This window comes from Mandrillus leucophaeus, unplaced genomic scaffold, assembly GCF_000951045.1.
Source record: "Mandrillus leucophaeus isolate KB7577 unplaced genomic scaffold, Mleu.le_1.0 Scaffold838, whole genome shotgun sequence".
NCBI lineage: Eukaryota > Metazoa > Chordata > Mammalia > Primates > Cercopithecidae > Mandrillus > Mandrillus leucophaeus.
In genome coordinates this window covers 851,917-868,497 of record NW_012109119.1, presented here as the reverse complement: position 1 = coordinate 868,497, position 16,581 = coordinate 851,917, and the positions used below count along the sequence as shown (strand labels likewise).

Below are 16,581 nucleotides of genomic sequence, written 5' to 3'. Positions count from 1 at the left end.
TTTACTAAAATCTTGTTGGATTTAATACACAGTTTTAATGTTTAAGATTTGATAATTACAAAGAGTTATTTGTGTTTGTTTTTTTAACTGTAACTGAAAAGACAAAGCCAGTCCCCACATCTATTTTTAGAGAAGAAAATGACTATTTTATCCAGAAAAATTACCTTCGGTTTCACTTTTGATTCAGAAAATAATAGAATTGAGATCATCTCTAGACAATAGGTGTGATACTGCAGCCAAATGATGTATGAAATGCATGGACCCTTCAAATTTGGCCAGTTGACAGGTAAATTGTTTCTTAGTTTTATTTCAGAAGATACGAAAGGAAACGGAAGAGGTGAACCCCACAACGTGGTAATCTTTTCCTTCCCCATTCTTTACCTAGTACAGTTGTGTAATAATACTTTTAAATGACTTTTTCTGTGCATTTTAATTTTTATCAAAAACATTATATCTCCAGTGCTTAGCTCAGACACTCGGGAATTGTTTGAATGAATGATACACATGTACATCATCTTAGCCACTGTAGAAAACATCTTTTTTCTTGACATGTGGATCTTAGTGAGTGTGCAGAATTTGAAACATTTTTATAGCTGTTAGGTTCCAAACTAAATTGTCATCTTAAGGGCTGAGATTTTTTTTACCCTAGAACATTTTTATTACATTATCAGAAATATTATAATTTAAATGTTTTTCCATATTAAAGAATTAACCACAATAATGATCCATTTGGAGCTAAGTCCTATATACAAGAAAATAATCACAATGTTTGATTACTTCAATTATGTTATCCTTGAATATAAATACTTTACTTTGCCATTGCTTATTGTTAAAGGACCAAAAGAGATTTAGGGGTAGAATCTAGTTTTGATAAAAGGTTTCATGAGCGCACGTTCTTTTTACACAAATTATCCTATTCTTGATAGAGGGGTGTTGTCTTGGGGAAAAAATAAAAAGACTGTACCAATCTCCATGTTTTCCTTGACCTTCCTGTGGCTTACTATGTATGTATGGTTTGATTTTCTTGATTTTGTTGTTACTTGGTTTCTACTCAGAATGAAATGAATTTTATTTTATAAAAAAGTATTGTCCTCTAATTTAGTATCACATTGTTAATCTTGTGTTCATTAATTCTCTGCTTATAAAAATTTGAAGGGCATACATTATGAGGCAGAGCACATTAGTTGGCATAGTCCTGACATCTGTGTGAGCAAACATACAATGCCATTACTATATTATATCCCTGTCTCTTATACACATCTAGATGTGTATAAGAGACAGGGGCCAAGTTTGAGTTTTTCCACTTAAGGTAGAGGTAGTCACTCCTTTATGAGGAGATTGTAATGTGCAAGTTTGTGTTCTCAAATTCATACCACTGCTTATGCAAAATGGAACAGTGCTGTCAATGCTAGTTAAGTTGTTAGGTTAACCTGCAGAGATACAGTCATAACCTGAGTTGCTCATTTCTGATATTAACCATTCCAATGTTAAATTCTGGGAACAGGACAGTACAAGACAAAGAGGAAGAGAAGAGCTTTCCCCCTTTTTTTTTAGCTGCTAATGTATGAATGTGAGTAAGGCTATGACTTTCCAAAGTTACTTGAAATTTTAAATTATAAAATTTTAAAACTCTGAAGAATCATTGGTAGAATTTCAGCCAATGTAGTAGTTTAGACATTTAGGGGAGAAATGTTTATGCTCTGGCCTCAGTTGTTCAGTTTTACAAATTCCTGTATTCAATTTACTTACTACTCAATGATGGCTTTTAATTACTTCCTCCTCCTTTACACATTTGAGTTCACATATTCTCTAAATGCTAAGCTTGTACACAATTGTGTAGGGGTAGTTGCTGATGTAGAAGGACACTTGTCACAATTTGTATGTATTGATCATTTAAAAGTTGGGACTAAGACTATGTATGTAGCGTGTGTGTGTGGTTTTTTTTTTTTTGGAAGGGAGTGTGGTGTTATTCTGTGTTGCTTTGCTTTTCCTTAAAAGATCCTCTTCTATATATTTCGTGTGATTTAAATGTTCTTTTTTCGTAGGTTTATGGTAAATATGCCAGCTCTAGAACAAATGAATCAGATTTTACACATCTTGTTTGTATTCTTACCCTTTCTGTGGGCACTTGGGATTCTGCCCCCACCCGATGCACTTTTCTTATGGGCAATGGAGCAGATTTTAGAGTTCGGCCTTGGAGGCTCATCTATGTCAACCCACCTACGGTATTTATTTTTAAATATTGATGTTATATGTAACTTATTCTTAAAGAACATTTTTCTTTTCAAGTAAATCTTTTTTTCTTTTTTTTCTCTACAGGTTATTAGTAATGTTCATCTTGTCTGCTGGAACAGCTGTAACATCATATTTCATTCCAAGCACTGTTGGTGTGGTTCTTTTCATGACTGGATTTGGTTTCTTGCTGAGTCTGAACTTAAGTGATGTGGGTCACAAAATTGGAACCAAATCTAAGAATTTACCCAGTGGTCCAGAAAAACATTTTTCATGGAAGGAATGCCTTTTCTACATCATTATATTAGTCTTCGCTCTTTTAGAAACTGGTTTGCTTCATCACTTTGCTGGCTTCTCACAGATTTCTAAGAGCAGTTCCCAGGCTATTGTGGGCTATGGTTTGATGATATTACTTATAATACTGTGGATACTTAGAGAAATTCAAAGCGTGTATATCATTGGAATTTTCCGAAATCCTTTTTATCCGAAGGATGTGCAAACTGTGACTGTATTCTTTGAGAAGCAAACTAGGCTCATGAAGATTGGTATTGTCAGACGGATTTTGCTAACTTTAGGTAGGAAGATAAAGTCTATTAACCTTGTGTTACAAATCATATCCTGGAAGTATTCAAAAATATTACTGAATTCCCATATTTGTGTGGTATTATACCACATACAAGTGTTCTTTTATGTTTTGGTTTTTTGTTTATTAGCTTTTTTAGTTCATTGCTTAAATGTGCTCAGAAAAAATGTATATTTGCCAAAATAAAATATGGTAGAAGGAGCTGTTTTGCCTTAATTAAATTTCTCTTTGTTTTGTTTTAGTATCACCTTTTGCCATGATAGCATTTCTCTCATTGGACAGTTCCTTACAAGGGCTCCACTCAGTGTCTGTCTCTATTGGATTCACAAGAGCCTTTAGAATGGTAATCCTAATATGTGTTTAATAGTATTTTCCTATTGCTAAGTTTTATTGTAATTTTGTTTAATAGTTTGCTTAGATTATCTAATTCTACCTGATAAAAATGAATAATTTGTATACTGCAGGTATGGCAGAATACAGAAAATGCTTTATTGGAGACAGTCATTGTATCAACAGTACATTTGATCTCCAGTACAGACATATGGTGGAACAGAAACCTGGATACAGGAATCAGACTCTTACTGGTAAATGTGTCTTTTAACAGCTTTACTGAAGTATCTTTTACATACTGTAATATTTATCCATTTAGTGGTGTATATACAGTTTTGTAGTCATCACTGCAATCTAATTTTAGAACATTTTCAACATCCCAAAAAGAAACCTCAACTGTTATTTCCCATCTCCCCTCTCCATCTCGCCTACTCCCAGAATCTACTAATCTACTTTCTGTCTTTATGGATTTGCATATTTTAGATATTTCCCATGAATGGAATTCTGCAGCATGTGATCTTTTGCATCTGGCTTCTTTCACTTTTATGTTTTCAAGGTTCATTCATGTTATAGCATGTATCAGTGCAGTCATGCACTGCATAAGGACGTTTTGGTCAATGACAGACCACGTATACAACGGTGGTTTGATAAGATTATAATGGAGATGAAAAATTCCTATCACCTAGTGGCATAGCCCTTGTAGGGTAGCTCATTACTCACATGTTTGTGGTGATGCTGGTTTAAACAAGCCTACTAGGCTGCCAGTCATATAAAAGTATAGCATGTACAGTTGTGTACAGCATGTAATACCTGACAATAAGCAACTACAATTTATGTATTTAGTGTGCTTTTTATCATTATTTTAGAGTATATTCCTATGTATTAAAAAAAAAAAAAAAAGTTGACTGTGAAACAACCTCAGACAGGTCCTTCAGGAGGTATTCCAGAAGAAGTCATTGTTATCACAGGAGATGACAGTTCTATGTATGTTATTGCCCCTGAAGACTTTCCAGTGGAACAAGATGTGGAGGTGGAAGACAGTGATATTAGTGATCTGACCCTCTGTAGGCCTAGACTGATGTGTGTTTTTGTATCTTCATTTTTGACAAAAAAGTTTTAAAAGTTAAAAATTTTAAAATAGAAAAAAGCTTACAGAATAGGGATATAAAGAAAAAATGTTGAGTAGCTGTACAATGTGTTTTAAGCTAAGTGTCATTACAAAAGAGTCAAAAAGTAAAAAAGTTTATAAAATAAAGTTATGGTAAGCTGAGGTTAATTTATTATTGAAGAATCAAAAATATTTTTAAAATAAATTTAGAGTAACCTAAGAGTACAGTGTTTTTAAAATCTACAGTAGTGTATAGTAATGACCTAGGACTTCACATTCATTCACCACTCACTCACTAACTTAGAGCAACTTCTAGTGCTGCAAGCCCCATTCATAGTAAGTGCCCTATTCAAGTGTACCATTTTTTATCTTTTATAATGTATTTTTACTGTACAATTTCAATGTTTAGATACACAAATACTTACCATTGTGTTACAGTTGCCTACGGTATTCAGTACTGTAACATTTAGTACAGGTTTGTAGTCTATGAGCAATAGGTTATACCATATAGCCTAGGTATGTAGTAGGCTATATCACCTAGGTTTGTGTATATACGCTGTATAATATTCACTCAATGACGAATCTCATTATTTGTGAGCATATGTTTTCATTTATCTTGGGTATATGTACCTAGGATTGGAATTCCTGGTCATATAGGAACTCCATGTTTAATACTTCAAGATACTGCAAAACACCTTTCTTAGAACATATGCTTCTCTGGCTGGACGTGGTGGATCACACCTTTAATCCCAGCACTTTGGGAGGCTAAGGAGGGAGGAGGGATGTGTTTATCTAGATTTCTTTCCTTGTGATATCATTGCCTGGTTTATGTGTCAGGGTAGTACTGATTCCCTGAAATGAGTTAGGACATGTTCCATACTCTTCTATTTTCTGGTAGAAGGTGGTGAAGGATAGGTATTGATTATTCGTAAGTGTTCTGTAGTATTCAATATGTATCTGAAATGTTTTGTGGTATGTAATATTTTGTATTGAAGCCATCTGAGCCTCAGCTTCTCTCTGTGGGTAGTTTTTAAATTATTCAATATCTTTACTTTTTGTAGGTTATTCAGATTTTTTATTTCTTCTTGAGCCAGTTTTAGTAATTTGTGTCTTTCTAGGAACTTGTCAATTTCTGCATTATCTAATTTGTGGCCTACAGTGGTTCAACCTTAAAACATAGTTAGTACACTGTCAGCTCTTTTTACTGTTACTGTTTTTTTTTTTTTAAAGAAAGTCCAAACTTTAAAATGTAGTCTTGTTTATTAATTGTGAGGTTGGAGAAAATTAACAAAGAATCAAAGAATAAGATCTATTTCTTCAAAAATATTGGGGCAATAATAAAATTACTGTATAGTCTTTCTTATATGATCTTGAAAATTCATGAAAAATCTTTAAGGATAGATAAAAATAATTTTTACGTTTCTACAGGTTGGTATCATACGTGATCGTTTGATTCGGTTCATCTCTAAATTGCAGTTTGCCGTGACTGTACTTTTGACATCATGGACAGAGAAAAAACAACGTCGAAAAACAACTGCCACTTTATGTATACTCAACATTATCTTTTCTCCATTCGTGTTGGTCATCATAGTTTTTTCTACACTACTCTCTTCTCCCTTACTCCCCCTTTTCACCCTTCCTGTGTTCTTGGTGGGGTTTCCCCGACCTATTCAGAGTTGGCCAGGAGCAGCGGGCACCACAGCCTGTGTGTGTGCAGATACAGTGTACTACTACCAAATGGTGCCCAGGTTGACTGCCGTGCTGCAGACTGCAATGGCAGCTGGAAGTTTAGGTAAGTAAATGAGTTGTGCTCAAGAATTTCTCACTGATGTATTTAAAGTACAAAAAAATAACAAACAGGAAACAGTCTTTTTATCCAACCATAAGATAGCATAGCAACCATAAAAATTTGGTGTGTAGTTTTATCCAACCATAAGATAGCATAGCAACCATAACAATTTGATGTGTAGTTTTATCCAACCATAAGATAGCATAGCAACCATAACAATTTGATGTGTAGGCAGAAGGACTAAATATGAAATTAGAAGTTTATCTCCTGCTCCTTGTTTTCATCTAAATTAAGTTACAAAATAAAAATACTTGGGGAAATTTTTATTAAAGTGATTTGATAATTTTTTAAATACGTTTTCTTGAATAAATTCAGATTACAATTGCATCATTGAAACATGGAAACACCTTTCCCCCAGGATTTCCATGAATTTATAATGAGTTCATGTCAAGTAGATGCAATAGCATACATTCATAAAGTTTAGTGAAAACTAGCTTTACATAATATCCGCTTGAGGAGCAGAGGGAATTTTATTCATACTTTACAAGTTATAGAGACTTTAAAGCAGTCTGACAAGATAACTGGACAGGATAACAAAAACTTTGGTCAGTGATCAGTAGGTAAGGTAGCCTCCCAAAATGAAATACTATGCAGTTATTAGCAAGAAAATAGGTTTTTGATGACCGTAAACTAATTTTATGAGTTTTAATGCTTTTGTCAAACACTAACTATAAATTTTAACTGTATTGTACTTCTCAAGGTTGGTTTTAGATAAGGTATAAAATTGATGACACTAGTGTGTCATCTCCTACCTTGTGCTTTAACCCTTGAAACTTGTTTTTAAAGTGACAGATAACTTTCTGACAAACTCATTCTAGTCAGAGTAGCAATTTAAGATTAGAGTTTTAATAAAATGCTTACTTGGGGTTGAACTTTTCTTATTATTATGTAAGATGATTTATGAGAAGAAAAATATTTTATCTTTGTAGTACAAATGTTTTATGAATAGTCATTTTTCTTATAGAAAATAGTCTATACTTATAATACTTTTATCCAGTGCTAATTAATTTTCATTATATAATGCTATTCTACTTTTTAAAACACCTATGAGGTTAAACTCCCATCAGAAATAGTAATTAGATAAAAATTATACTTTATTATCAAACCAATTATATTCAACCAAGAAGTGTATTATAAAGTATTTTCTGGTGGGGAAAAAAGCAATGAGATAATATTTCACATACATCAGAGTGGCAAAAATGTAAACAATTTGACACTACCAACTATTGGCTAGGGCATGGGGAATAAGAACTTTCAGACTTTTCTGGAAGGAAATGTAAATTTTTACAACCACTTTGAAGAGTTAAATGGTAGTCTGTAATAAAGATGTACATATCCCATGGCTGAGGGATTCCATTTCTGATTCCATGATTTAGTGATTCCAGTTCTACAGAAATTCTAGTACATGTGTTTTGGGGGTCCTCAAGACTACTCCAGGTTTGACGGTTCACTAGAACTCACAGCTAAGATTTATTACAGCAAAAGGATGCAGAGCAAAATCCTCAAAGGGAAAAATCACAAGGAGTAAAAGAGACTGGGTGCAAGTGTCCAGGAGTTGCACAGAGTCACACAGAATGTGCTTAATTCCCTGGCAACAAGTGTGTGTTGACTGCCAGAGAAGCTCATTTGAGACTCAATGCCCAGGGCTTTTATTGCAGGCTGGTCCTGCAGGCACTATCTGCCTAGCACATACCAATACTCCAGAATCCCAAAAGGAGAGCAGGTGTTCAGTATATACTGTATTGTTTGTACAGGTAGACACAATGGGAGACTCTTACCAGGTAGGGGGTTCCCAGATGCCAGGCAAGGACCAACCATATAAGCAGACCTTTTGAAGAATAGCAGTCGGTTCTGGTATGTTAACACTGTTCTGAACCACATGTTGTACAAGCAGACTTGCACAAAGATAATTTCTGCAATGTTACTTATAATAGTGAAAAGTTGGAAACATCTGAAAAGTTTATCAATGAGGAAATGAATACTCAAATTCAATTAAATTGATACAGTATATTTTCGACAGCAGTTATAATAAATTTTAGCTGTTTGCCATAGATGTGGGCGAATTTCGTTAATAAAAGAGAAAAACTAAATTTAAAAAGTATACAGTGTGGTAACATTTTATGTACATTTTTTAAACCATAAAACACTTTTATATGTTCATATGCATGTATATAAAAATGTCAAAGATATTTTAAGTCATGACTGTCAAGCTGACTTTTATAAACTCGATACTTTTCCTAATATAATTAACACGTATTTAAGACTTTATACAACAACTTCTAATTTGTTTTTCTGGAAAATCCTTGAATTTTTATGTATTATCACCTGCAGATTGTCTGTTCCAGCTGCTCTTGTAAAGAGTTAATTTAATGCCTCTTGATACGCAGTGAGTAGTTATTTCTGTTCATGACCTAATGATAGGGTAGGAGTCGTGAATCAGTTCTAGATGTCTTTTCAGTTTTGAAGATTCACATGGCAAAAATAAAAGAAGCTTGAAAAGTGATTTTCTTTTTTTTCTAATTTGTTGTAGGTCTCCTCCTACCTGGATCTCATTACTTGGGCCGTTTTCAGGATCGTTTAATATGGATAAGGATTCTGGAATGTGGCTATACTTACTGCTGTATTAACATTAAGGTCAGTGTGCATTTAAAACATCTCTAGTATTTTTATAGTTCATGTGTAAAATTTTACTTGTTATGTTCACATCAAACACCAGTTTCAAAGAAGAATATCTTTTCAATTACCTGTGAAAACACCTAGGGATTTTTAAAGTATATTTCAATAAGCATATGTTGATGGGTGGACTGTTAATTGTATAATAGAGCATGATAACAAAATATACCTGCTTCCATTCCTTCCGGTCCTATTCTTGTTACCTCTCTCTAGCTGAGCATCTCAAAAGTGTGAATCAGTAACGTTTTTTAACTCCTATATCATTTAAGCATTCTCAATAAAAACTGTATTCTAATCCTACTGCCCCTACCTGCTATACTATATTTCTCTCCTTCCTTGAAGAGCAAATGGCCTTATTAGAGCTGCTTATAGTTGTATCTCCAATTTAATTTCTTCCATTCTGTCTTCAACTTACTGTAGGTTTTTGACCCTGCTACTCCACCCGACCTGCTCTTGTCAAGGTCGCTAGTGACTGGCACATTGCTAACTCCAGTGATCAACTCTCAGAACGAGTCTTATTTGAACCATCAGCAGCATTTTACACAGCTGTTCTCTTCTCTTCACTTGTTTCGTGGGTTACTTCTCTACTTTGTGGTTCCTTCTCTTTTCTTTGACCTTTTAACACCAGTGTGTCCCAGAGCCTAGCAGTCCTTGATGACAACTCTGTCCTTCTGGTTGTTCAGGCCAAAAATACTAGAGTCGTGTTTGACTCCTTTTTTACTTGTATACTTCCACACCCAGTCCAACAAGAAATCCTGTGGGCTCCACCTTTAAACCATATTCTGTATCCCATCTCTTTTTACCACCTTGGTCCCAGCCACCTTGATCCCTTACCTGGGTAATTGAAATAACCTCCTAATTGGTTGTCCTGCTTCCACCTGTGTGCCCCTACAGTATACTGTCAACCAGAATGATCTTTAAAATCTAAGTCAAACCATGTCACTTCTGTACTCAAAACCTTGCAGTGGATCTCTTCTTTCATTCAGAGTAAAAGCCAGGCTCTAAATGGCCAGACTTCCTATTCCCTCTTTGGCCTTCTCTATTACTTTAACCCTCTCACTCTATTCCAGCCTACTGGCTATTCCCTCTGCCTGAAACACTCTGCTTTCAGATAATCATCTAACTCCCTCCCTCACCACTTTCAGGTTTTTGCTCAAATGTCACCTCCTCAGTGACCTCTCCTATGGCCATCATATTTAAAATTACACTCCCACTCTTATCCCAGCACTCCCAATCCCCCTTGCCTTGCCTTACTTTTTCCTTATTTTTATAGTACTTATACCTTCTCACAAACTATATAATTTACTTATTAGTTTTACTGTTGATTACCCATGTCCCTCACTTTATAAGTATCACAAGCACAGGGATCTCTTGTTTTTGTTCAGGAATACATCCTAAGCCCCCAAAACAGTGCCTGGCACACAATAGGCCTTTAACAAAAAAAAAATTTTTTTTTAATGAATTATAAGTTAATTTCTTGTACTAGCACAGATTGGATAAAATCACTAGTGACTAAAAAGCTGTCTCTCTAGTCCAGTGATTCTCAAAATGCAGTGCCCAGACTAGTATTAGTAATACTTCCTGAGAACTTGTTAGAAGTGGAAATTCTTGAGCCCTACCCTGAACTTGCTAAGTTAGAAACTTTGGGAGTGGGCTCAGCAATCTGTATTTCAAAGAGCACTCTCAAGTGATGCTGACTCACCTACAGATTGAGAACCTCTGTTCTAGTCTAACCCATACGAGAAGACAAAAAATATTGAGGACATTTTGATTACTTATTTTTATTCTATTTAAAAATGATATGGTTTAATAATACCTAATAATGTTGATTGATCCTTTGTGCTCTGTGACATACGTGGTTTAAAAATATACTTTTTGATGCTACTCTTTTTTTCTGTCTTTTTTTGATGCAAGCTGGGTTAGGCTATGCCATCTGTTAACAATTAATACTTTAAAATTTACAAAGCATGCAACCGTCACAACCATATGCACTAGGATTATTTTCCTTTGAAACAGAGGAAAAAGGAATCTCACAGAGGGTAGGTGACCTGCTCAAGTTGTGTGCCAGCCACCTGGTAGAGCTGTGACTTAAAAACAAGTTCTGAAGGCACTGACAGGTTTGTAAAAATACATAAATTAGCAATAGCAATTATAATAGTAAATAGTGACCTGATACATCCTTTTCAAGTGATTCCTTCTATGGAGGTAATCAAAATGTGTTTAAAATTTATGTAAGGATATATTGATAATATTCATTCACTCAGCATATATTTGTTGCATACCCATTGTGTACCAGATACTGGTTTAGGCACTACTGACATAGCAGTAACCAAAGTAATCAAAGAAGTAAATCTGCATTATGATGTTAGAAATCTGGAACAGGAGAATGATAAATTCTGGCACATCCATACATTGAATAATGCTGTTAGTCTCATAAAGTGGGATGGAAAGGATATAATACTACTGTATATACTGTATATACTGTAGAATTCTAATTTTGCTTTTTTCTCCTCCAGGATTATAATTTGAAAGTTTTTACTGTGTGGCTCACTCTTAACTATGGATATAGTCTTTTAAAATTATATTCATACCTAATAAATTTGCCCAATTTCTAGTAGAATTTCCATAATATTTTCAAAAAAATAGTAGCATTATTTTTAATCCTATCCAGAATCAAATGTGTTAAGTGCCGTTAACTTTAAGTCAGGATGTTGCTCTTGAGTTAAAGAAATTGTTTTTGTCACTTTCCATATTTTTGTGATGAGAATCTATGGGCATTTTCAAGACTAGTTGCTGTATTCTGTGTAATAAATGATTATAAACAAGTATTTTTTATTTCTTCTTTAGGGGTTAGAATTGCAGGAAACATCCTGTCATACTGCAGAAGCTCGCAGAGTTGATGAAGTTTTTGAAGATGCTTTTGAGCAAGAATACACAGGAGTATGTTCCCTTAATGAACACTTTGGAAATGTCTTGACACCCTGTACTGTTTTGCCTGTGAAATTGTATTCTGATGCCAGGAATGTTCTATCAGGCGTAATTGATTCTCATGAAAACTTAAAAGAATTTAAAGGTGACCTCATTAAAGTACTCGTGTGGATACTTGTTCAATACTGCTCCAAAAGGCCTGGCATGAAAGAGAATGTTCACAACACTGAAAATAAAGGGAAAGCACCTCTAATCTTGCCTGCTTCGAACACTTCGCCACCTCCCAAATCCCCAGAAGACGTAGATAGTTTAAATTCAGAAACTTTTGATGACTGGTCTGATGACAATATTTTTGATGATGAGCCAACTATCAAAAAAGTAATAGAAGAAAAACAGTTGAAAGATTTGCCAGGTACAAACTCATTTATTCCAGGATCAGTAGAATCACAGAGGGTTGGTGATCATTCTACAGGCACTGTTCCTGAAAACGATCTTTACAAAGCAGTTCTATTAGGATACCCTGCTGTTGACAAAGGAAAACAAGAGGACATGCCATATATTCCGCTCATGGAATTCAGTTGTTCACATTCTCACTTAGTGTGCTTACCTGCAGAGTGGAGGACTAGCTGTATGCCCAATTCCAAAATGAAGGAGTTGAGCTCGTTATTTCCAGAAGACTGGTACCAATTTGTTTTAAGGCAATTGGAATGTTTTCATTCAGAAGAAAAGGCCTCAAATGTATTGGAAGAAATTGCCAACGACAAAGTTTTAAAAGACTTTTATGTTCATACAGTAATGACTTGTTATTTTAGTTTTTTTGGAATAGACAATATGGCTCCTAGTCCTGGTCATATATTGAGGGTTTACAGTGGTGTTTTGCCTTGGTCTGTTGCTTTGGACTGGCTCACAGAAAAGCCAGAGCTGTTTCAACTAGCACTGAAAGCATTCAGGTAATCCATTTAGATCATATGTAAGATATAACATTGGCGGAAAAATATTGATTTTTCTAAATCACGTACAAGAAGACAGTTGGTTCTAGTTTTTTAAAATTTACTTTCTTCAAAATGAAAAAAAGTTTCATGTGTAGTGTGATTATATCAAGAGTACGCTTTACTTTGTGCTTCCTTTGGTTTTGTTAATATGGAAAATCTATTTTTTTTTATGGCTTACTGATTTCTTCACCTTAACTGCATCATTTCTCCCTCCACTTTTTAGCTGAGATAGATACGATTTCAGTTCAATGTCTTAAAATATTGATTTAACAAAATCTATTTGATCCATAAAGTTGACAACAAATATTCTAAAATTCTTCGGTTCTCCATTTTTTAGGTATACTCTGAAACTAATGATTGATAAAGCAAGTTTAGGTCCAATAGAAGACTTCAGAGAACTGATTAAGTACCTTGAAGAATATGAATGTGACTGGTACATTGGTTTGGTATCTGATGAAAAGTGGAAGGAAGCAGTTTTACAAGAAAAGCCATACTTGTTTTCTCTGGGGTATGATTCTAATATGGTAAGGTTAAAAAATTTTTAAGCATATATATACTAACCTTAGAGAATGGATGTCAGTTATAAAGTATTTGAACTAAGTGATAAATGATATAACATTATAGTTGTGATACAGTTTTAAGGCATTTATAATCATGACTTTATGGCGAAGCTAGACGAACTGTAGCTGATTTCTCTCCTTTGCCAACTGAAGAGGAGCCAATTAAAAATGTGTAGCCATAGTGCAATACCTGACCTATAAGAGAGCCAAGTATGTGTAGTATGCTATAACATATTTGACTAAATGGATTGTATTCCTATGTTCAATGTATGAATTATCACTTGGATTTGACTCCTAGAAAAAGTTATTTGTAAGTGGCAAAGTATTTTGCTGACATTTATACTGTATTGAAGCAAACCTAACCTGTGAAAATCCAGAGACTTAAAATAGGGGATGACTCTTTAAGATTTAGTACTTTTTCTTATCACATTTAAAATGTCATCAAGTCTACACAATATGAAAGATTCAATGTTATGAGCTTATCATGGTTTTGTCTGTCTGGCATTATGGTTTGAGGAGCTCTGCAAATGCACTCCCCAGTGAAACTGATGAAAATTATATTTTTTTAAAATAACCACTTAAAGTCTTAGAAAGTCTCCTAAGGGCATACAGCAAATGAACATAAATTTATTTTTAAAAATCTGCTAAAACCCAGTGAGAATAGTAAGAGACTGCAGTATTTGAACCAAAACCTACCCTACCTGAACCTCAGCAAGATGGAACCTCCCCTCAGACTGGTACAACCCAGAACATAGGCTCTCTTCTCTGTCAACTCCCAGTTGGAGGACTGTTTTCCTAGGAAGGGCAGGAGTTCAACATTTTTAATCCTGTCCCAGCTACCTGTTGCTGAGGCTACATTCCAGGCATGTGAAGTCCAAGCAAAGATTCCCTTCTGGCCCACTGCACTTATGGGATGGAGACTTTATCTTGGGTGTGGTGCCACTGAAAATACTGGGGCCTTGCTCACTCTTGCCCACTCATAATGTGGAGGTCCTATGCTGGGAGAGGCAAGCTGGAAAGACCTGAGGCTACTCCTTCCCTCCACCAAGTGCTTATCTCCTAAAGCAGAAGGGTCACTCAAGAGAGAAGCATGCTATCACCCAGAACTCTGGCTCAGAGACTTTGCCCAGTGGAAGAAGCAAATTATTACTAACAGCAACAAAAGCTCTGAATCTCTTCTTCCCAGAGGAACTGATTTATCTGCAACAGAGTGTAGACACATTGAAGCCCAAAATGTTCTTAAAAACAGTGGAGGACTTCCTGTTTTATGATAGTGTCAAAAAAAGAAAACAACATAAACGATGGAGGTTGTGGTGAGAACTAATTTCTAGGAGACTGGTAGGTTCATTAAGCTAAACGGTAAACTGGCTAGATTTTTTTCAGGGGAAGAAACAGCAAAGAGCCTTCCTGGGATCAAACACATGAAAAGCTATTCCTTTGAAGGAGTTCACATTTAATTGGATCAGTCTGTGGAGCAATGTATGCCTCAGGTCTTTGTTGAAAGCAGAGTAACCAGCTGGCAATCAGTGGAGCTTAATAGCTGGGTATGAACACTTAACAGACAAGATAACCCTGCCAAAACCATCCCAAGGTAATTGTATGCATTCAGTTTGACTGTACTCTATGAGAGGCCGTATCTGAGACTTCAAACTGGGTGGGGGATGGTAGGGAGCAGACGGGGATTGACTTCACTACAGTAAGCCAGCCAATCACTGAACAAGTACGTCATAATAACAAGCCCTGGAGTTAGGAATGAAGAGGACCAGCACCCAGAATTTCTACAGTGTTACCTGCAATATCTGATTTTCAACAAAAAGTTGAGATATGCAAAGAAATGGGAAAATCTAACCCATATACCATGGGGGAAAAAGTAGACAACCGGGCTTGCCTGTAAGAGGGAAGAGATGTCAGATTTAATAAAGATTTCATAGTAGTCATTATAAATATATCCAGAGAACCAAAGGAAACCATGGTTGAAGATATAAAGGACAGTATGGTGACAATCTCACATGAAATAGAGAATGTATGTAGAGATAGAAATTATAAAAAAGAACCAAATGAAAAATTCACTAGAGGAGCTCAACAATAGATTTGAACTGGCAGAAGAAATAGTGAACTTGAAGATTCTAGATCAATAGAGATTATGCAATCCAAAGAAGAGAGAAGAATGAATAAAAAGAAAGAGAGCTTCAGAGAAATGTAGGACACCATTAACTGCTCCAACATATACTTAATACCAGAAGGAGAGAGAAGGGATAAAAAAATTATTTGGTGAAGTAATGGCTGAAACTTCTTAAATTTATTGTAAAACATTAATCTACACATCCAGGAACTTCAGTGAACTTTATAATAAATGCAAAGAGATCCGCAGGCAAATAACATCATGGTAAAAATGTGGAAATCCAAAGACCAGGAGAAAACCTTGAAAGCACCAAGTAAAAACTACTTGTACATTTTAAGGAAAGTCATATAAAATTAACAACTGATTTGTCATCAGAAACAATGGAGGCCAGAAGCATGGAATGACATAGTCAAAGTGCCCCCTTAACCCCAAAACAGAAAGCTTAACCAAGGACCCTGTATCTGACAAAGGGATCTTTCAAAAATGAAAGCAAAATAAAGAAATTCCAGATAAACAAAAACAGAATTTGTTGCTACCAGACCCACCTTACAAGAAACACTAGAGTTCTTCAGACTGAAAGTAAGTGACCACAGACAATAATTCAGATTCACACACAAAAACAAAGAGCACCAATAAAAGTAACTGTGTAATGATAAAAAAGAGGAAAAAGACATATTTCTTCTCTTAACTGATTTGAAAAGCAATTCTATAAAATGTATTCATGTATTATTGGGCCTGTAATATATAGGAATGTAATTTGCTAATAATTGCACAGAGGAAGCCAGTAGGGGCAAAGCTGTACTGGATAAAGGAAGTGAATCCAGATGATTCATTTCTGGATTCTTGAATCTACAGGAAGATAGAGAAATAGCATTTTTTTAAAGGGTAACATAAGGCTGGGTGCAGTGGTTCATGCCTGTAATCCCAGCATTTTGGGAGGCCGAAGCAGGCGGATCATCTGAGGTCAGGAGTTCGAGACCAGCCTGGCCAACATGGTGAAACCCTGTCTCTACTAAAACTACAAAAAAATTAGCTGGGTGTGGTGGTGGGTGCCTGTAATCCCAGCTACTTGGGCACCTGTAATCCCAGCTACTTGGGAGGCTGAAGCAGGAGAATCACTTGAACCCAGGAGGCGGAGGTTGCAGTGAGCCGAGATCGCACCACTGCACTCCAGCCTGGGCAACAAGAGTGAGACTCCATCTCA

At 35.4% G+C, this 16,581-nt stretch overlaps 1 protein-coding gene across 1 annotated transcript in view; it reads left to right on the top strand.

Moving 5' to 3' along the window:
* Positions 1-16,581, top strand: part of PCNXL4 (pecanex-like 4 (Drosophila)) — a 42,692-nt gene that overhangs the window by 20,563 nt on the left and 5,548 nt on the right. The window contains exons 3-10 of the mRNA XM_011968311.1: positions 2,046-2,225; positions 2,320-2,807; positions 3,058-3,158; positions 3,280-3,399; positions 5,682-6,045; positions 8,633-8,736; positions 11,623-12,653; positions 13,033-13,219. Of these exons, the coding sequence (XP_011823701.1) occupies positions 2,046-2,225; positions 2,320-2,807; positions 3,058-3,158; positions 3,280-3,399; positions 5,682-6,045; positions 8,633-8,736; positions 11,623-12,653; positions 13,033-13,219 (2,575 nt within the window). The remainder of the gene's footprint in view (positions 1-2,045; positions 2,226-2,319; positions 2,808-3,057; positions 3,159-3,279; positions 3,400-5,681; positions 6,046-8,632; positions 8,737-11,622; positions 12,654-13,032; positions 13,220-16,581) is intronic.